This window comes from Lissotriton helveticus, chromosome 6 (genome assembly GCF_964261635.1).
Source record: "Lissotriton helveticus chromosome 6, aLisHel1.1, whole genome shotgun sequence".
Taxonomy (NCBI): Eukaryota; Metazoa; Chordata; class Amphibia; order Caudata; family Salamandridae; genus Lissotriton; species Lissotriton helveticus.
The window spans coordinates 772133084-772155545 of record NC_136067.1 but is presented as its reverse complement, the minus strand read 5'-3'; the positions used below and the strand labels follow the sequence as shown (position 1 = coordinate 772155545).

Below are 22462 nucleotides of genomic sequence, written 5' to 3'. Positions count from 1 at the left end.
CGACTCAGGGGGACTCTACTGAGACTCCCCTGGTCAGTGTTGACCCTCCACAGGTCACTTCAAGATATGCAGCTCTCAGTTTTCAGGAGATGAGACAAATCTGTGTCTCCAGGAAACTGAAGCAGGGGTCTAACCCCACCATTCCCTTTCTGATAGGTCTCTTAGAGACATATGATGCCAGAAAGCTCTCTCAGTTACATGAGAGCATGCCAGCCTTAGAGGGAACCTCTGGGGATCCAGACCTCCCCAACACTGATTCAGCAGTTGAGGAGGAGGATCAGGAGGTACTCTCTGGGGATGAGGTAGACAAGGGTCTTGAGGTAGTCAGAAGGCTAACTAGGACCAACTTAGACTTACTTGGGCTAGGATCTGGGGGACCCCCAGTACTAACCCGAAGTGGGCCTAACCTTGGAGTTAGGAGAGATAGATCTCTTTCTAGGGACTCCAATAGATCTCTGCACTCTAATGCCTCTTCTCAGGGGAGAAGGAATCCTCCACAGAGGAGATTTACTTCCCCTCAGAGAAAAGAGCATGAAGCTAGAATGAGACAAGCTGAACTGAGGATTGAAAGGGAAGAACTTGCCCTGGCCAAAGAAAAGCTTGCCTTTGCTAGAGAGCAGCAGATGAGTGGGCTAGCTCCCACTGGTGGCAGCAATCTCCCAAGAGATAGAGAGAAGGGTTTAGATACTAAACACCTGACTAAAATAGTGCCCCCCTTTAAGCAAGGGGATGATATCCAGAAATGGATGGCTGCTCTGGAGAGGGCCTGCACTGTGCAGGGCATTCCCCAGAGTCAGTGGGCAGCTATACTGTGGCTCTCCTTTGATGGTAAAGGTAGAGATAAGCTCCTCACTACAAGAGTGGAGGATGCTAACAATTACCAGGTCCTGAAGAACACACTGGTTGATGGGTTTGGTTTAACCACTGAGCAGTACAGGTTGCTGTTCAGAGACACCCAGAAAACTCAGTCTCAGGACTGGTCTGATTTTGTGGATTGTGCCACTAAGGCTTTGGAGGGCTGGTTGCTGGGTAGCAAGGTTACAGATTACACAGGATTGTATAATCTAATGATGAGAGAACAAATTTTGAACAATTGTCAGAACCAGTTGCTGCACCAGCACCTTGTTGATTCAGATCTGACCTCTCCCCAAGAATTGGGAAAGAAGGCAGACAAATGGGTCAGGACAAGGATCAAGCAGAACCAGAACCAGAACCAGGGTGGTCAGAAGAAAGCAGACCAGAAGGGTAATGTTAAGAATGAGCAAAATGACCAGAAGTCTTCACCAGGTCCCCAACAAACCAAAGAGGGTGGGGGTCAGGCTTCCCAGAAGAAGAAGACTCAAGAAGGCCAGTCAAAAAGGTGGTGCCAGTACTGCAAAAGTAAATCTCACTGGTTTAGTGAGTGCACCAAAAGAGGAGGACAAACTCCTGCCACTACAGCCCCTAAGGCAACTGCACCCCCTAGTACAGTCAGTAGTGGTAGTGTACCTCCCAAGGCATTAGTTGGGTTAACCTTGGGTACTGAGGGGTCTGACAACCTAGTTGGCACACTCACTCAGGCTGTCCTTGTCTGTACAGGGGATGTGGATATGTCCCCTGAAATAAGTCCCAATACTTTGGGCAAATACAGGCAGACACCTTTGATTAATGGCAAAATGGCTCAGGCCTATAGGGACACTTGTGCCAGTGTCACCATGGTGACACCTAACTTTGTGGACCCTGGACAGATCATGCCAGGTACTGATTTCCTGGTGACCAATGCCAGCAATGTCACTACTAGTCATAGTGTGGCAATTGTGGCTTTCTCCTGGGGTGGAGTGAAGGGACAAAAGAAAGTTGTAGTCAGTTCAGACCTCCCAGTTGATTGTTTGTTGGGCAATGATTTGGCGTCATCACAATGGTCAGCAGTGGAGCAGAGGACTCACATGGAGATGTTAGGCTTGCCAGCACATGTGCTTGCTGTGACTAGGTCACAGGCCAGAAGATGCCCCACTGAACAGGTGCTGGATCCTGAAATTATGGACCAGACCCCTCCCAAGAAGAAGAGCAGTAAGGGTAAGGCTTTGCCTTCCCCCTTGCCCCAGGTTGAGGATCAAGTCTCTGAGGAGGCTGATCTAGAAGAGCTGAGGGAAACTGAGCCTAAAGAGCTTGAACTTGATCAAGTTGAGTTTCTGGGCTCAGGGGGACCCTCCAGAGCAGACCTGGGGAAGGAACAGTTGAGCTGCCCTTCCCTTGAACCCCTCCGACAGCAGGCTGCTGCTGAGGCTGCAGGGAATGCCACAGGTGCCCACAGGGTATACTGGGAAGATGGACTCCTGTACTCTGAGTCAAGAGACCCCAAGCCTGGTGCAACCAGGAGGCTGGTCATCCCCTTGTCTCTGAGAGGTTTCCTTCTCACCTTGGCCCATGAGATTCCCCTTGCAGGTCATTTAGGTCAGACAAAGACTTGGGACAGGCTTGTCTCACACTTTCACTGGCCCCATATGAATGAGAATACCAAGGAGTTTTGTCGCTCATGTGTCACTTGCCAAGCCAGTGGTAAGTCAGGTGGCACAACAAAGGCCCCCCTCATACCACTACCTGTGGTGGGGGTTCCCTTTGAAAGAGTGGGGATTGACATTGTTGGTCCAATGGAACCCCAGACAGCATCAGGACACAAGTTTATACTGGTGGTGGTGGACCATGCCACCAGGTATCCTGAGGCTATTCCCCTTAGGACCACTACAGCCCCTGTAGTGGCAAGAGCCCTAGTTGGAGTGTTCTCCAGAGTGGGTTTCCCTAAGGAGGTCGTTTCTGACAGAGGTACAAACTTCATGTCAGGATATCTGACTGCTATGTGGAAAGAGTGTGGTGTGAACTACAAGTTCACCACACCCTATCATCCACAATGCAATGGGCTTGTTGAGAGATTCAACAGGACCCTGAAAGGGATGATTCATGGACTACCTGAACCTCTTAGGAGAAGATGGGATGTCCTGATCCCCTGCCTTTTGTTTGCTTACAGAGAGGTCCCACAGAAGGGGGTTGGCTACAGCCCTTTTGAGCTTCTGTATGGGCATCCTGTAAGAGGACCCCTGTGTTTGGTGAAGGAAGGATGGGAGAGACCTCTCAAAAAGCCTGCAACCAACATAGTGGACTATGTACTTGGTCTCCGCTCCAGGATGGCTGAGTATATGGAGAAGGCATCTAAAAACCTTGAGGCCAGCCAGGAACTTCAAAAAGCTTGGCATGACCAAAAGGCTGTACTGACTGTGTACCAGCCAGGACAGAAGGTGTGGGTGCTGGAGCCAGTGGCCCCAGCAGCTCTGAAAGACAAATGGTCTGGGCCCCACACCATCATTGAGCAAAAGGGAGAGGTTACCTACTTGGTGGACCTTGGAACTCCCAGGAGCCCTCTCAGAGTGCTCCATGTTAACAGGCTCAAGGCATATGTTGACAGGAAGGACATGAGCTTGCTCATGGCCACAGATGAGGGACAGGAGGAAGAGAGTGACCCTCTCCCAGACCTGCTCACTCAGAATCCTGATGATGGATCAGTTGATGGTGTTGTCTTTTGTGGCAGCCTCACTGAACATCAGCAACAGGATTGCAGGCAAGTCTTGCAATCCTTCAGACATATGTTCTCTCTGACACCCAGCCAAACTGATTGGTGTACCCATGATGTTGACACTGGAGACAGTCTGCCTGTCAAGAGTAAAATCTACAGACAGCCTGATCATGTTAGAGACTGCATCAAAACTGAAGTGCAGAAAATGTTGGAGCTGGGAGTCATTGAGCCCTCAGATAGCCCTTGGGCTAGCCCAGTAGTTCTAGTGCCAAAGCCTCACACCCAGGGTGGTAAGAGAGAGATGAGGTTTTGCGTAGACTACAGAGGCCTCAATGCAGTCACTAAGACTGATGCCCACCAAATACCAAGAGCAGATGAGCTTATAGATAGATTGGCTTCTGCCAACTTCTTAAGCACATTTGATTTGACAGCTGGGTATTGGCAAATCAGGTTAGCTGAGGAAGCCAAACCTAAGACAGCATTTTCTACCCCTGGAGGGCATTATCAATTTGTGGTAATGCCCTTTGGACTGAAAAATGCACCTGCCACCTTCCAAAGGTTGGTGAATCAAGTCCTCACTGGGCTGGATGACTTCTGTGCAGCTTATCTTGACGATATTGCTGTCTTTAGCTCCACCTGGGAGGATCACCTGGTCCACCTGAGGAAAGTGTTAGAGGCCCTGCAAAAGGCAGGCCTCACTATCAAGGCCACAAAGTGCCAGATAGGGCAGTCACAGGTTGTATACCTGGGCCACCTTGTAGGTGGAGGCCAGGTTCAGCCACTGGAGAGTAAGATACAGGCCATCAAGGACTGGACTCCTCCAATCACCCAGACTCAGGTTCGAGCTTTCTTGGGCCTGACTGGGTACTATAGGAAGTTTGTCAGAAATTATGGGTCCATAGTGACCCCCCTTAATGACCTGACAAGCAAGAAGATGCCAAAGAAAGTTCAGTGGACAGCAAGCTGTCAGAAAGCATTCAATGACCTAAAGCAGGCCATGTGCACAGCACCTATCCTCAAGAGTCCAGATTACTCCAAGCCATTCATTGTCCAAACAGATGCTTCTGAGTTGGGTGTGGGAGCTGTTCTGTCTCAACTGAATTTTGATGGTAATGATCAGCCTATTGCTTTCATTAGTAGGAGGTTGACACCCAGAGAGAAAAATTGGTCAGCTATCGAGAGGGAGGCCTTTGCTGTGGTCTGGGCCCTGAAGAAGCTGAGGGCCTACTTGTTTGGCACTCACTTCACCATTCAGACAGACCATAAGCCCCTCTTGTGGCTAAATCAGATGAAGGGTGAAAACCCCAAACTGCTTAGGTGGTCCATTTCCCTACAGGGGATGGATTTTACAGTGGAGCATAGACCTGGGACTGATCACAGCAATGCTGATGGGCTCTCCAGGTATTTCCACTTAGAGCAAGAAGACTCACCTGGTCAAGGTTAGTTTATTGTCCCAAAGTTTGGGGGGGGGTCATGTAGGAGAGTAGGGTCTGCAATCCTATGATCACCCAGATTTTTTGCTTTTTGCTGCACTGGTTTACGACTTCCCCTGGCTGTGGGCCTGCTAATCAGACCCACAGCCTAGCTGTTCTCTCCATCCAAATTGTACTCAGGTACTGAATTGGCACTGGGCCCTCTCCAAGTCCCTGTACCCAGGGCTGAGGTGCACCCAGAAGTCTCCCAGGGGCTGAAGCATGTATTGTGCCACCCCTGGATTGACTAACTAAAACTGACACAACTGGCTGCACGACAGCTGGGGCAAGGTGGTGTACTCACCCTTTGCTTTAGATATAGTATACCTATATCTAACCCTAAAATGGACACACAGATCTCCTATCAGTCACTCCTATGGCAGGCCTTAACAATCCTGAAGGCAGAGTGCTTGGAATCGTGTGAGATAGTGCTCTGGCATGAGCTGAGCCTGTCTGCGGCTTTCGGGATCCATCCCTTAGCCGTTTCCATGATATCGCATACCATATACTCTTAAGTGCATTATAATCCTCGCGGTTATGTGCCAACTCTGGTATCGCTTTATCAAAACATGTCGAGTAAGGTGTCATACGAATTGGAATACTAACCCCTCGCCAATTCTGGCGACGGGGTTAGCATTCCACCCTTCTAGAGGGACACGACATGCATGTAACCTATAACCCGGTTAAAAGTCAGACAGAGCCTTAGCATCCACAAAATGGATGCTGCCACCGAGACACAAGTCTGCCCTCCTGCTGCTGGGAGTCCTCCCAGAGCAGGAGATAAGGACAAAGGGTTTCCTGCCAGGGGCGGTGCCAGCACCGTCCCAGACAGGGTTTTGTGTATTGTAGGTAGGCAGGGCTTTAGAGGAAGGTGACTGCACGTGGCACCCCGGTGCTCACTGTGCATAGGCTGGCTGGAACCAGTTCCAGGGTCACTCCAGACCCTGTGCTGGGGAAAAGCCCGCCAAGGAAGTGGGTGTAACCACCCCCCTCCTAGTCCCACCCATAGGGCAGGACTTAGTCGCGTGCCAGCCCCCTTTTACAGGATAAAGGTAGAGACTGGCCCCCTTCCAAATCAGATCATCTTTGAATCCTGAAACTACTTTCTGCGAAAGGAACTCAAGACTTCTTCCTAAGATTTCTCCCTTGTGACTAAGGAGTAGTCACCCTGCATCCGCAGGCACCATCTAAGAACACTGCGGTCTGCTGCAAGTCCTTCCTCCGGAATCCGACTGCCCAGCTCGACGAGAACCGGCTTCCCTGGCACCTCTGACCTCTACCCACCTCTACAGCCCAGCTGAGAACCGTGGGTGCGACGAGACCTCAAGGGACCGGCCATCTGCAAGACTGCACGACTTCTTTCCAGCAAGCCCGCCGAGTGAATTCCTGGTGAGTGCTTTGGGGTCCGAGAAGCCCCCACCCTGAGCAGCTCCAGCACCGAAGAGCAGCCCCCCAGCATCTCCACGATCTGCGTGGGGCCCTTCTGCTTTTTACTGCTCACCGCGTTGTTTGGCTACTAGCCCGCTGGCTTGTGGCCTTCCTGACGACGCCCGACGACATTTCTGCTGCTGGTCTGGTTGCTCCAGACTGGCCCTTGCTTCCCTCCATCGGAGAAGTACCCTGGACCCTCCTGGTCCACTCAAGACGCCATTTTAGGTCCACCGCGTGGGCCTTGCATTTGCCAAGACTTGTTGCCCAATCCTGGGTCCAGCGACGTCGACAGCAAGAACCTTCGTGGGACAGCTCGCACCTCCATCCTGGTCGCCGACAACGCCTCCTGGTCCGAGAGACTGCAGAGCCCAGCAACGCCCACTCACCTGACTGCGGTGACTTCGCCCGGTGCCATCCTGGTGCCCACTTAATCACTGGCTAGTGATTCAAGAACTTGGTCCCCTCTGCTTTCAGGTTTTCTTCTTCCTTGATCCAGGCTTGGATCCATCGAACTTTTCTTCACTGGTCGCCTGCCAGCAACTTCTTCCTTCCAGGCTCCTGGTCCGGCAACGAGATCCCCGACGTCTTTTCAGACCTATGCAGCTGCAGCCCCTGGGCTAGGTAACTTCGGCACTTCGGTGTCCCAGCATAGCCTCACTATCCTAGGGTCAGGATCCACTGTCGTTTTCTTCCTACCAGGTCGGGTTCGCCCGTGAACACTAACTTTGCCTTTACTAGCCTCCATAGACTTTGTCCCGCATCCCGCGTGAGAGTGCACACTCTGCACCCGAGTCCCCTGGGTCTCCTAGTAGTAATCTAACGATTCCCTAGTCAAGTCCTAGCGATTCCAAAGCCTATTAGTATTGTACTTACCTGCTAGTAATTTCGCATTCCACTTTTAGAATATATGGTTTTTCGTGCCCCTCGGGCATTTGTGTATAACGTGCTAACTTAAGTATTTTCATAAGAGTTTTGTTGTGTGCTTAGCACCCTGTCCTCATAAAGAGTACAGGGTTGTTGTGATTCTAATAAATACACTGTTTATTTTCATAACACTTGTGTGGTGTCCTTTCACTGGGTGTTCAAGGGGTAATGTGATGGTAAAACAGCTGGCTTAACACGCCCTCTAGAGTCTTAGCCTTAGACTGCTCGTATCCATGCTACTAGGATAGCTGGTCTATAAGGTTGACTTACAACCAATCATCAATAAGGGTTGTTTGGACGGAAATATAGTGATCACTAGAATAGTGAGCACTGCACATCAGGCCAACTTCTCACACGTATACAATGTCTGATATGTTTTTATTGATCCTTTGAATAAATTGCATATATTTTATGTTTACATTTCCTCTTTGTTCATTTTACTGGTGTGCAATAAGTGTCTATGGCAAAAGTAATGCTGAATGTATGATACTTACCCAAAGGGGATTTCTCTTTAGACAACTGTCCCCATGAGGCACAGGGTTAGACTGATTTGCATATGGCCATGTCTGAACTGGGGTGGCGGAGTGAGCTAAAGAATGATGAGGGATTAAACCCAGATCATATGACTCGGGGTGAGTGCTTGCATTGTACAACACTCTGTCCATCATCCCTTTTGGTTTTGCATGACATCCATGCCCATGGACCGAGCCCTGGCGAGAGCTCTTTAAGATCTGCTTAGATACAACCAATCCATCAGTTGCTCTGGGAAATTGATCACTATAAGCTTTTTCTAATTACCACAAAGCATGAACATTTCAATAAAAATGATAGGTGGCACCACCAGTGTAGTTGGCAAGGGTTCCAGAAGCAAAGACGTTGCTGTCCATAGAATCAAGTTTCTTTGACCCTCCATCAGAAGGCACTTTGCGAAAAGCATTCAAATGTTGCTTAGAGGAATATTTTTGTGCAAGCAGACTTTCTGGTGACTGGTTAAATGATAAAAAGTGGGGAAAACGCAGAGCTGGTCTATGATTCCTGGCAGTCTGTGGACTGGTGGATTCAAAAACAGTTACAATGCCTCGGTCATAACATCAAACGTCCCCTCCGCAGAGAGCCAGGGACATTCCTCTGAGAAAAGGCCAAAGGGGTAAGGGATATCCCCATTTTGGTAAGGAATCCTTGCCACTCACAGATAAAAGTCAATATCACATTAATATTGCTAAGGAGACTATAAGCTGTATAATCAGCTTCCTCCTTGTGGTTATAGTCCTGCAAGAAAATGCCTCTTTTGTTAGGTCACCCCGATTTTGGACCCATGCAGAGGATTTTTTCAACTCAGGGTGCACAGAGATCAGCTAACCACACCTCAGTGCCAGAGTCCTGTCCCCAAAACGTGTGTTACATTGGCAATACCCAATCAGCATAGGTTAACATATTTACAATCCCGTAGTATATGGGACCCGGGGTAGCCCAGGCATGTAAGTTAGAGAGTCACTCCAGGGACTGTTGCCAAACTGGTTTTCCAGGTGCATGAATCCCTTCCGGAGCCACACACCTGGGTCGGACAAGGGAGCTCTGGGAATCAAAAGAGCGGTTCTGCCATGTTGGAAGTGGGCAGAAACATGCATCTTGGGATAACCAGATGGCACACTTACCAGGAAGTGGTCATCAGGAGGGAGAGAATCGACTAGCCCATTGGCTACTGACCGTGCCTATACCCTGACGGCATTTTCTGAGAACCCAGAACTCGGATCTAGACTGGAAGCAGCAAAGGACTGCTGAGCTGCACTGAGGAACCAGCAAAGAGAGGCTGAACTGGCCTGGACTGCACGTGCAGAAACTAGTGGCTTGCAAAAGAGAAGACACTGCGCCTGCGGTGTCCAGCTCGCGGAGGAGTGGTCTACAAAGTACAGTCGAAGAATGAGATTTCAAGTGTCTGTTGGCTGACATCCTGCTCTCAGCACAGGACTGCAACAACTGTGTAGGAGAGTAGGATATGCTTCCTATGGTTACCCCCACTTTTTGCTGTGTTTCACTGGTTTATGGACTTTAATCTGGCTGTGGCCCTGCTAATCAGGAACACAGCCTAGCTGTTCTCTCTCTAAATTGGTTACCTGTACATTAGGTATACTCCAGATTGGATACTGGGTTACCCTTGTGAGTCCCTAGTATATGGTGCCTTAGGTACCAAGGACATAGGTACCCCAGAGACCTACCAGGGGCTGACGCATGTATTATGCCACCCCTGGGAAGCCTATAAGTCACTCCTACGGCAGGCCTTGACAATCCTGAAGGCAGGGTGCATGGTTATGTGTGAGAGGGGGACCTAGCATGAGCTGAGCCCCTCTGCAGCTTTCAGAATTCCTTCCTTATAGCTGTTCTATGATATAGCCATACCATATACTCTTAAGTGCATTATAATCCTCGCGGTTAATGCTAACTTTGGATTGGCTTTATCAAAACATGTTGTGTTTGGTGTCTAACACTTCAACCCCCGCCCCCAGTTCTGGCGGCGGGGGTAGAATTCCAACCTTCTAGAGGGAGAGACATGTACACACTTACTTACCCGGTAAATGTTTAAAAGAGCCTCAGCATCACAAAATGGATGCTGCTGCCACAGACACGAGTCTGATTGGACGAAACTCCGACAGGAGAGGCCTGGACAATAGGTTTCCTGTCCAGGGAGGTGCCAGCACCTCCCCAGACAAGCTTTAGTGTATTGGGCCAGGGTGGGTTGCATTCCGTAAATGCTTTTCAGACACCACCTGGGGCACACAAGGTGTCCCATGCATTTCCCAGTTCAAACCGGTTGCTGGGGTACTCAGCCCTAGCACGAAACTGGACAAAGGGTAAGGAGTGTAACCACCCCCTCCCCAGGTCCTCCCATAAGTGGGACCCTAGAGTTAGTCCAACCCCTAATCTTGGTATAAGTATAGGAACCCAGTCCATAGGACGTTAGATTACCCTGGACAAAACTCTGAAACAAAAATCTTGGACCTTCGACATTCCATATCGACTGGAAGAAATCTCCCTTGGGGTCAAGGAGTGATTCCTCTGTTCAAACAGGCACCAAAGAAGCATCTTGCCGGTCTACATTTTTAAGGCTCCGGCCGGATCCCGAAGAATCTGAGACACAGGACACAGACTTCCAGACATCTCCGAGGTTGACAGCTACAGGTCTCAGCTTCGCTGGGGACTCCTATCACGAGAGACGTGGGACTGGAACTCCTGAACATACTGCACATTTGCTAGTGCATCGACTTCCCGAGCTTTCCCGAAGTTGTGCATTGGGCTACTTGTAGTCCAAGCCCTGATCACCTTTTGCCTCGAAGATCGTGGGCCTACACTCCACGAGTGTTCCGTGGGCGTGCTTTCAGCATCTCAGCTCAAGGCGCCTTCGCGATCCCTAGTCCATCGACTGGTGGGTCCCCAGGAATGACAATCCTTTGTCCCTTGGGTTTTCCTGGTTGCTCCAGACGTGCTCTGACTTCCCTCAAAGGGTGAATCCCTCAGACCTTGCTGGTCTGCACCGATGCCAATCTGGGCATCTTGCATGGGTTGCTGTTGCCAAGGCTTGATGGGTCCAATCCGGATACAGACGCTGCAGCACTCGACAACCGACGTGGGACAGCTCGAATACAGCTCCTGGTCTTCGATGCCTCCTGGACCTCGTAGCTGAAGAATCAAGCTTCACCTACTTCACTTGAAAGCACCTGACATCGGCTGGCATCTTTTTGTCGCCATCCTGGTCACTGGCCAGTGACCCAGACTCTTTCCCCTCTGTTTTCAGGTTCTTCAGCTCTCCGATCCACCCTTGGATCCATCCGGACACTTTTCTCCTGGTCGCCTGCAGCACTTCTTTGCAGCTCTCCATTGGAATTGACGACGAAACCCGACACGAAAAGACACCTATGCACCCGGCTTTCCTGGGTGAGGTAACACAAGTACTTCGGTAATTCCGTGGGTCTTGACCCTCGAAGTGTCCAGTACTAAAAGGGTTTTACCGTAGTCCACTCCTAAGTGTCCTTAAACTTTAACTTTGTAACTTTGACTTTCGCCATAGAAGTCAATGGTGATTCGCGGCTGTGTTTAGACACTGCACGCGTCCCCCGTGGGTCTCCTGCGTCCCTACCTTGGGTGGTTCCTGGTGGCCCCAGCAGTTCTACAGGCCCTAGGCCTAACTTCTATCACTCACGTGGTTCTCATACCACTTTCTTAGTATATGGTTTGTGAGGCCCCTAGGGAAAAACGTATACTGTGATAATTTACTGTGTGCTATTTAAATTCTTGTATTGTACTTTTGCCTCTAGTCTCAAAGAGACTAGAGGGGTTGTGTTTAGAATAAATACATATATTTTATAGATATACCAGGTGTGGTGCTCTTTCATTTGATCATTGAAGAGATTATAGACTGGTAAAACAAATTGTTTACATTCCTTCAAGACTTAGCCTGAAGGCTGCTCTCCACAGCTACCACTAGGATAGCTTTCTATAAAGGTTGTCTAAACCTACCATCAACAAGGGTCATTTGGACTGGTGCAAGGTGCCCACTAGAATAGTGGACATCATATGCCAGGCCGAATTCTCACAAACTGAACAAGCCTTCTGGGCCAAGTTGGTAGCCACAATCTTCAAAATGCCGTCAACCTAAGCTGTGCTGCATCAGAGACCACTGGTCCTCAGAGAGTCCCCTTAGTGCAGCTTGGTCACCCAGAAGACTGGTTATCGTTTAGGGAAGCATTTGGCTGTGACCACAATAACGAGTGACTGGTAGTCAGTCCAGTGGCGAATGAACTTCTGCCAGATTAAGAGGAATTTGAGGGATATTGACCCGGTTACCAGGACCGCCTCACCAACTCCTTGGACAGAGGGTTAGCTGCAGGAAGACACCCATTGACGCATTGAATCCACAGCATCCTTGAGCATCTCCAGCACCTTGTATCCCTTGCGTCAGTGCCACATCTTTGTAAACCACTGCAAAGGGATAATAGTGCCTGGAACTGACTGAAGACACTTTCCCCTACGGAATAGAAAGCTTCAGAGGGGCTTGCTTGTCGCCTTGACTAGCTCCCTCTCAGAATTGAGAGCCTGAATTAACTCTAACCGACCACATTATAAACTATCCAAAGTTTTTGTTTTGCTCAAGAAGTTTCTACGTGTCAAATTTGTTGAATTTGCCAATGTTTGTTCACGGTTGAGTAAAAAGTGCATATTTACTGTACCTTGTATAATCTATATGTCTAGAATCCTCCCGTGGATTTTTTTTATTGTGGTGTTGAAAAATACATAAAAAACGCAGTATAAACTGGTGTCGATTTCTATAGTGTCTTGTTGATTTCTTTAATTGTTTTAAGTGCTGTTTAAATGCTTCAGACTTGTTCCTTTGTGTAAGCCTTGCTGCTCAGAGCCACAGGTATCCAGGGTTGAGCTAAAGGGTTTAACAAACGAAATCTACTGCTCCTAAAAATTGTTTAAGTGTATTATTACACGATGAGGTCGAACACCACACCATATAATACACCCCATTTTCAGACCTGCATGAGTGTGTGAGTACAGCCAAAAATATTCTTCACCCGGGCAAATCGGAGCATTTCGAAGGTGTCCAGCAAAGAAACCTCATTGAAGTACATTTAAGCTTTTTCCATTGCTGCTCAGATAATATCTTCTGACATCAACAGCTTGTAGACCGGTGCCCTAGTCAGCTCAGTGGGTGAAGTCTCTGTCAATGCCAAAGCTGTCTTCGGGGGGGGGGGGATTAGATCATAGACTGATCACTCCTTCAGCTTCCCTTTTTCTTGACTGAAGAGGAGGAAGACCAATTTTGTTTTTCACGTTCGTGGTGCATCTCACCAGAGAGGCACAGAAGGAGGAAAACTTCACAGGGGTTTCCTAGACTTCCCCTGACTCACTCACTCACTCTAATCACACTGGAGTTCATCTTGTAGCACACTTTAGACAATGAAGCACTGTGAAACTTCACCAGGCGCCACAGTTAATTTGCAAGACGGTTGGCCACAGACCACTGACTTCATGACGTGGAGCTGGGCTTCAAGAAAAAAAATGTCATCTCATTATGCCATCAAAAAATTAGACAAAAAAAAATCAAACAGCACCTCTCCAGAATATAAAGTAAATTGAGGCAGGGGTGGAGTCCCCATCTGTAGAGGTGAAAAAAAGGAACAGGTGTCCACACCGCTCATGGCACTTATATAAGGACCCATAACATCACATTAAGTACAGGGATCCATAACCAATTTCAAGAAGTGCCGCCTTGCTGCTCAGAGTAGTCATGGCTGAGAACTATTCTGAGTCTTTTCTGGCATCTACTAAGATAAAAAAGCCAAGCAATGGTACATTATCATAACAATTCATCTGCTCTAGCAACTACTTTGCCCTCACAATGTGAAAAACTCCCACTACTCATGAAAAGTCAACTTGCCTGAATTCCGCTGAGGAGGAAATACTGAAGTTAGTCCACAAGGCTGTGCTGATGTCTTCAAGCTGCTGTGTTCTCATGAGCCATTCTCCCAGAGTAACGTGAGCAGTCAAAAGGTCTGGGAGAACACTCACATCCCATTTGAGGGTATTATTGCTGCTAGTGAGAACTTCAAAAAAGCACTTGGACAAAACAGCTGTGCTCAATAAACCAGGACCCTACAATAGATGTGAAAAAATAGACAGTAAAACCTTTCACACTTAAAGTATAAGACAAAACAAAGACACACCATAGTCAGGTACTGACAACAATTAACACATTTGTGTGTGACTAAGAAAAGATAACAGAGAAATAAAGCAGATGGCAACTCCGATTTCATGCCATTAAGTTTATAGTAACACAGTTAAGTCAAAGGAACCCAGTTTCAGATTTCTTGGGACTCTAGACCAGTCAGTGGTTACTGGGCAGTTGTCCATGTGGATAGTGTTTTGTTTGCCACAGGTGCCCAGGGCCACAAATCTGTTAACTCCATTTGGATTGCTTCCATGTAGCACTTGACTGTAGGAACCGAAAGTACAAGTAGTCAAGACTTCCTCTAGGAGTTGGTGTCACTCACATTCAGAATGACAGTAAATTACACTCAATAACATTTATTTCCAGTTAGAACTTTACCTTAGAATAGTTAATTTAACAAAGAAGACTGACACAAAAAAAGTAGATGCTGGCACCTTGTGAAGAACAGATGCATATTAAATTGTTTTAAAATTGTAATTGTAAATTTTATATAATTACTACCACTGATGCACAAGTTACTACTTGTGTACCGATATATCTGTAAGAGAAATTAGTTAGTGATAGATTCCTTACCTTAAAATATCCCCAGGCATCAGACTGGATCCGGAAAGTTGTGCTTAGCAGTTCCCCTGCGCGTCAGTAGGTGGCGTCTTGGGGATCCGTGTCCGTAGATGGCGTTGTATGCTCCAAGATGACATCACGGAGACTACTTAGGCGCCACCTCATGCACGCTGGCATCAGTTCTGTGCACGGCGTTGTGCCAGGAAAACAGAGCCATGCAAGATACTGACCACTGGTGCATTGAAACTAGGGCCCTGAACAGGATGACCTTAACCCTAGTAATTGGTTCGCAGAATGGGGAAGATGGGAGGGGCGGTAAGGAATCTATCACTAACTAATGTCTCTTACAGATATATCGTTACACAAGTAGTAACTTGTGCATCTGAAAGAGACACGTTAGTGATAGATTCCATACCTTAGAATAAATACCCCAGCAATATTAACCCCGGTGGTGGGTCGGCGAACCGGATTACACCAGAAAGTCACTGAACAAAACGGCCAAAGAAGCCGTCTCTCCGAACTTGACTGTCAAGGCAGTAATGCTTGGTAAACGTGTGCAGCAAGGCCCACGTAGCTGCCTGACAAATGTCCTGCAAGGGAACGCCGCGCCCAAGGTAGTAGTGGCTGCCGTTGCCCTGGTGGAATGGGCACGCAGCCACACAGGAGGATCCTTCTTAGCCAACGAGTAATAGGCTTTGATGCAGAGATCGACCCACCGAGAGAGGGTCCGTTTGTGCATGGCCAGACCTTTTTTGGCACCCGCGTAGCCAACAAAGAGCTGGTCATCCACCTGGAACTGCTGTGTGCGTTTCAGATAAAATGAGAGCGCACGTTTTGAGTCCAGACGGTGGAGCCTCTCCTCCTCTTTCGAAGGATAGGGAGGCGGAAAGAAGGTGGGCAAGGTGATGGTCTGCCCGATGTGGAAGGGCGTAACAACCTTTGTCAAGAAGGAAGGACGGGTCCTTAGAACCACCTTGTCCGGATGAACAGAAAGGAAAGGAGGTTTAGAAGAAAGGGCCTGGAGCTCACTCAATCTACTGGCAGAGGTGTTCGCTACCAGGAAAGCCATCTTCAGAGTAAGAAGGCGCAAAGGACAGTTATGGAGAGATTCAAAGGGACCGCACATCAGATATGTCAAGACGAGGTTGAAGTCCCATTGAGGCACTATGAATGGCACAGGAGGAAACTTGTGTGTGATGCCTTTCAGGAAACAGTTAACAGGGGACTTAAAAAGAGAAGGCTGATCAGGAAGCCGCAGAAATGCGGAGATGGCAGAAAGATATCCTTTGATAGTGCCCAGAGCAGAGCCCTGCTGGGCCAAGGAAAGAAGGAACAGTAGAACATCGGAAAGAGGGGCAGAAAGGGGAATCCACAGACTCATCTGTGCACCATGCCACAAAATTGTTCCATCTGCAGGCGTATACTGTTTTAGAGGAGGGACACCTGGCTGCCAGAATGACATCACATACTTCGGGAGGAAGATGAAGCTGTCAACTGTCGCCGCTCAATCTCCACGCATGGACGTGGAGGCTGGACAGGTTAGGGTGGAGGACTGTCCCCTGCTGCTGCAACAGAAGATCCTCCCGAAGAGGCAGTCGGATCAGGGGATCGATCGCCATGTAGAGTAGCTCAGGATACCAGTACCTTCGTGCCCAATCCGGAGCCACAAGAATGACTTGGGTCTGTTCGCGCCTGATCTTCAGCACTCTGGGCAAAAGTGATATAGGCGAAAAGGCGTACAACAGACTGCAGCTCCACTCGTGACGAAAAGCGTCACCGAGCAAGTGCTGCCTTGCAAATTCCAAAATGCAGAATTGATGGCGTTGCGTGTTCTCTTCGGTGGCGAATGGATCCAATCAAGGCTCTCCCCACTGCAGAAAGAGACCTTGCATCACATCCGAGTTCAGACGCCATTCGCGATCCATCAAGCACCAGCGGCTGAGTTCGTCCACCCTGGCATTCAGAAAACCTGCCAGGTGTTGAACCATTAAGGTAACGCCCTGATGTTCCAGCCACGTCCAGAGGCGCAGAGCCTCTTGACAAAGGGTGCAGGACCCCACTCCGCCCTGCTTGTTGCAATACCATATGGAGGTGGCGTTGTCCATGAACAACTGCACTACACTTCCCCGGACAGGGGGAAGGAACGCCTTAAGTGCCAGTCGGATCGCCTGAAGCTTCAAAAGATTGATGTGGAGCCGGGACTCCGCCGGAGACCAGAGGCCTCTGATCTCAGCCTCTCCCAAGAGGCCTCCCCATCCCAGGAGGGATGCATACGTCACCACTTCGTGCGCCAGTTGGGGAAGGGAGAGGGATCTGCCATTGACCTAATCGCGATTCGTGAGGCACCACTGCAAGTGTTGTGCAGTGCCCTACAAGATCTGAACGTGATCGGACAGGTTGCCCTGATGCTGTGCCCACTGGAACTTCAGGTCCCACTGCAGAGCTCGCATATGCCACCTGTCATGTTGCACTAGCAGGATGCAGGAGGCCGTCAGGCCCAGGAGCCGGAGGGTCATCCTGACTGAAACCCGGGATAAAGGCCGAAAGATCGGACTCATAGCCTGAATATACCAGACTCACTGCTCGGGAGGATAAACCCTAAAGAACAAGTTACTTACCTTCGGTAACGATATATCTGTAAGAAACAGTAGTTAGTATTAGATTCCTTACCTTAGAATATCCCCAGGCGTCAGTCTGGATCCAGAAACTTTTGCGTAGCAGTACCCCTGCGCGTCGGTAGGCGTCGTCTGCAGGCGTCCCCTGCGGCTCCGCGTCCGTCGTCGGCGTCGTGCGCCGTGATGACGTCGCTGGAGTATATAGACGCCGCCTCCGCGCGATGACGTCAGTTCTTTGCACACAGCTCTTCCGCGCCAGAACACGCAGAGCCATGTGAGAACCAACACTGGTGCCATTAGAAACTAGGGCCCTGAAAGGGATGTCCTTAACCCTAGGTATCAGTTCGCAGAACGGGGAGGATGGGTGGGGCGGTAAGGAATCTAATACTAACTACTGTTTCTTACAGATATATCGTTACCGAAGGTAAGTAACTTGTTCATCTGAAAGAAACAGGTTAGTATTAGATTCCTTACCTTAGAATAGATACCCCAGCAATACCAACCCCGGTGGTGGGTCTGCGAACCAATACAATCCTACACCAGAAAGTCCTGGAGGACCGAACGGCAAAAGAAGCCATCCCTCCGGACTTGACTGTCCAGGCAGTAGTGCCTCGCAAAGGTGTGCAGCGAGGCCCACGTAGCCGCCTGGCAAATGTCCTGCAAAGGGACTCCCCGGTTCAGGGCAGTAGTAGCCGCCGTGGCCCGAGTGGAATGGGCTCTCAGCCCAACAGGAGGCTCCTTCCGAGCCAAAGAGTAGCACGCTTTGATGCACAGGACGACCCACCGAGAGATGGTCTGTTTCTGTACCGCCCTTCCCTTCTTCTCACCCACGTAGCCAACAAACAGTTGGTCATCCACCCGGAACTGGCGTGTGCGATCCATATAAAATGAAAGCGCACGTTTTGGGTCCAGACGATGGAGCCGCTCCTCATCTTTTGAAGGATGCGGAGGCGGGAAGAAGGAGGGTAAGGTGGACTGCCCGATGTGAAAAGCAGAAACTACTTTGGGCAGGAAAGAAGGTCTAGTCCTCAGAACCACCTTGTCTGGATGAATGGACATGAAAGGAGGTTTGACAGAAAGAGCCTGGAGCTCACTCACTCTCCTGGCAGAGGTGATAGCAACCAGGAAGGCCGTCTTTAAAGTCAGGAGACGGAGAGGACAGGAATGAAGCGGCTCAAAGGGAGCGCACATCAAGAAAGTCAGAACCAGGTTCAAGTCCCACTGAGGCATCACGAACGGAACAGGTGGATACATGTGCGTGATGCCCTTCAAGAATCTCGTTACAATAGGGGACTTGAACAAAGATGCCTGATCAGGTAGCCTCAAGAAGGCGGAAAGGGCAGAAAGGTAGCCCTTGATAGTGCCCAGAGCAGAGCCCTGCTGGGCAAGAGAGAGAAGAAAGAGGAGAACCTCGGAGAGAGGGGCAGAAAGGGGATCCACAGCCTTTGCTGTGCACCATGCCACAAATCTGTTCCACCGGCAGGCGTATACCGACTTTGTGGAGGGACGCCTGGCTGCCAGAATCACATTACAGACTTCAGGAGGCAAGTCAAATGGCCTCAACTGTCGCCGCTCAATCTCCACGCATGGAGGTGGAGACTGGACAGGTTCGGGTGGAGGACCGTCCCCTGCTTCTGTGACAGAAGGTCCTCCTGAAGGGGATGGCGGATCGAGGGACCGACTGACATGCTGAGTAGCTCGGGATACCAGTACCTTCGAGCCCAGTCCGGAGCCACAAGGATAACTTGGGCCCGGTCGCGCCTGATCTTCTTCAGCACTCTGGGCAGAAGTGGTATAGGCGGAAAGGCGTACAACAGACCGCAACTCCACTCGCGCCGAAAGGCGTCGCCGTGCGAGTGCCGTCTTGGAAACTCCAACGCGCAGAACTAATGACATTGCGCGTTCTCTTCTGTGGCGAATAGATCTAACCAAGGCTCTCCCCATTGCAGAAAGAGGCCTTTCGCCACGTCCGAGTTCAGACGCCATTCGTGATCCACCGAGCACCGACGGCTGAGTTCGTCCGCCCTGGCGTTCAGAGAACCTGCCAGGTGTTGAACCGTCAGTCACGCCCTGACGTTCCAGCCATTGCCAGAGACGCAGGGCCTCCTGGCAAAGGGTCCACGACCCCACTCCGCCCTGCTTGTTGCAGTACCACATGGCGGTGGTGTTGTCCGTGAACACCTGCACTACACTCCCGTTGACAAAGGGGAGGAATGCCTTCAGTGCTAGGCGAATCGCCCGGAGCTCCAACATGTTGATATGGAGCCGGGACTCCGCCGGAGACCAGATGCCTCTGATCTCCGCCTCTCCCAAGTGGCCTCCCCAGCCCTGGAGGGACGCGTCCGTCACAACTACGTGCTCCGGTCGGGGAAGGGAGAGGGATCTGCCTCTGACCCAATCGCGGTCCGTAAGCCACCACTGCAACTGTCTCGCAGCGCCCTCCGAGATCAGGACATGGTCGGATAGGTTGCCCTGATGCTGGGCCCACTGAAACTTCAGGTCCCACTGCAGAGCCCGCATCCGCCACCGGGCGTGATGCACCAGAAGGATGCAGGAAGCCATCAGCCCCAGCAGCCGCAGCGTCAACCTGACCGAAACCCGGGATAACGGCTGAAAGATGGGAATCAAAGCCTGTATATCCCGGACCCGCCGTTCCGGAGGATAAACCCGAAACTGCGCCGAGTCGAGAACCGCTCCGATGAAAAGGAGCTTTTGAGAGGGACACAGGTGTGATTTCGGCACATTGATGGAAAACCCAAGCTCGTGCAGGAGGTCTGCCGTCATCTGAAGGTGGTGGACGACTGTCTGGGGCGAGCCCGCCTTCAACAACCAGTCGTCGAGGTAGGGGAAGACTGAAACCCCTAACCGGCGCAGATGAGCTGCGACCACCGCCATCACTTTCGTGAAGACCCGTGGGGCGCTGGTAAGGCCGAATGGGAGCACGATAAACTGAAAGTGCTCGTGGCCTACCGTGAACCGCAGGTAACGCCGGTGGGCCGGCAGGACGGGGATGTGAAAATACACATCCTGCAAGTCCAACGCCACCATCCAGTCTTGCGGGTCTAGAGCAGCCAAGACCTGAGCCAAAGTCAACATCTTGAACTTCTCCTTCCGGAGGAAGCCGTTGACGTTCCGTAGATCCAAGATAGGACGCAGGCCCCCCTTGTCCTTCTTGGGTACCAGAAAGTAGTGGGAATAGCAACCACACCCTACTTCTGGCCCAGGAACGCGCTCGATGGCCCCCTTGGCCAAGAGGGCCGTAACTTCCTCCTGCAGAAGTGTCAAGTGGTCCCCCGACACACGGTGGTTCTGCGGTGGCATGGCTGGAGGAGTGGTCTCAAAGGGGAGGGAGTAGCCCCTTCGGACGAGCTGCAGCACCCACCTGTCCGATGTGATAGTGCGCCAGCGGGAGTGGTGATGGCGAACCCTGCCACCCACTGGCGTCACATGGGCCTGAAAGCTCGGACTAGGAGGATTTGGAGGCTGATGCTGCGGGGGGAGGTGTGGTCTGACCCCGCCGTTGTCCCCGACCGCCTCCACGGCGGAATCCACGGCCGCCACCGCGTTGAGAAGTATTCTGCGGTGCGTGGCTGGCAGCACGTGTGGGACCGCCCCTTCCGTGGCCACGAAAGGAGCGAAACGAACCCGTTTGCTGGCGCTGGGTCGAGAGACCCAAGGACTTAGCCGTGACCCTGGAGTCCTTGAAGCGCTCAAGCGCGTGGTCCGCTTTGTCGCCAAACAGGCGACTGCCATCGAACGGCATGTCCATCAAAGTATTTTGGACATCCGTCGAAAAGTTGGCGGATCTCAGCCAGGCGTGGCGACGAATCGCCACCGCCGTGGACATCGCTCTGCCCAGCCAGTCGGTCGTATCAAGGCCACACCTGATGGAATATCTCGCCGCGTCTCGGCCTTCAATCATAGCCTGGCCGAGCTTGTCCCGTACCTCCTGCGGGCATTGCGGCAGACACTCCGCGACCGTATCCCACAGAGAGTGGGTGTAGCGGCCCAAGAGGCATGCGGTGTTGCAAGACCGCAGTCCCAGACTCAGGGACGAGAAGACCTTCTTGCCATACTGGTCGTACCTCTTTGATTCCCGGTCAGGCGGGGCCGACGGGAATGCGGTTTGGGAAGTGGAGGCCTGGATCACCAGACTCTCAGGGGTGGGATGGGTGGACAGGAACTTAGGGTCGTCCGGACACGGACGGTGGCGTCTGGCCACGTTCCTATCAACAGGCGAACCTGAAGCGGGCCTGGACCACGTGCCCAAAAGAACGTCTGTCAAGGCTTCATTGAACGGCAGCAGAGGCTCCTGTGGGCATGACTGCGGTTTGAAGACCTCGGTGAGGATGTTAGGCCTCACTTTAGCGACAGGGAGCTCAAGGCGTAAAGCCTTGGCAGCCCTCATCAACACCACTGAATAAGCAGCCCCAGCCTCCGAAGCCACAGTAGGAGGCGAGACAAAACCAGGGTTAGGAGAATCATCCATACCACTGGCCTCACCCAAGTCACCTGTCCAGTCCACGTCGTACTGACACTCGCGTGACAGAGGGTCCTCAGACCCCTCCCAACCCTCTCCATAATCTTCATCCTCACCATATTCTGAGTCAACGATGTAGACCGGCTCCACGGGGCCAATGGGCCCCATCGGCGTCGGGCGACGCCGGTCCGACTCCCCGTCCGGAGTAGGAGAGTGAGTGGGGGTGGCGCCGCCCGGAGCCGGCGCCGGAGTCGCGGCGCCGCGCGGAGGCGGCACCATGGGTTGCCCCGATGGAATCAGCGCCGGAGAGGCCGGAGGACCAGCCGGCGTCGACCCCGAAGGGCCCAGCGGCGCCGGGGCCGGAGCCGCCGGCGGCGTCGGGCCGGAGCACCCGACGGCGTCGGGGCAGGAGCACCCGAATCGCTCGGGCCCCCGGACGGGACCACCAGGCCCGCAGGCGCCGTAGGCCCCGTCGGAGGAGACAGCGCCCTCATGGCCATGAGGAACTCCTCTATCTCCTCGCGCGACGCGCCTTGCCCAGGGACAGACGGGTATGGAGCAGGCAGCGTCGACGACCCACGCGGGGCCGCGGCTACCCGAACCCCCGACCGCATCGCGCGAGCGTCGGGGGGAGTCGGGGGTGCGATGACGACGCCCCGACTTCTTGTGTTTCTTACCCGAGGAACCGGAGGAATGGTGACG

At 51.5% G+C, this 22462-nt stretch overlaps 1 protein-coding gene across 1 annotated transcript in view; it reads right to left on the bottom strand.

Annotated features, from left to right (window-relative positions):
- The window catches only part of MDN1 (midasin AAA ATPase 1), a 2221312-nt gene that overhangs the window by 816992 nt on the left and 1381858 nt on the right, over positions 1–22462 (bottom strand). Inside the window, exon 60 of the mRNA XM_078648266.1 lies at positions 13814–14028. Coding sequence (XP_078504392.1) covers positions 13814–14028 — 215 coding nt within the window. The remainder of the gene's footprint in view (positions 1–13813; positions 14029–22462) is intronic.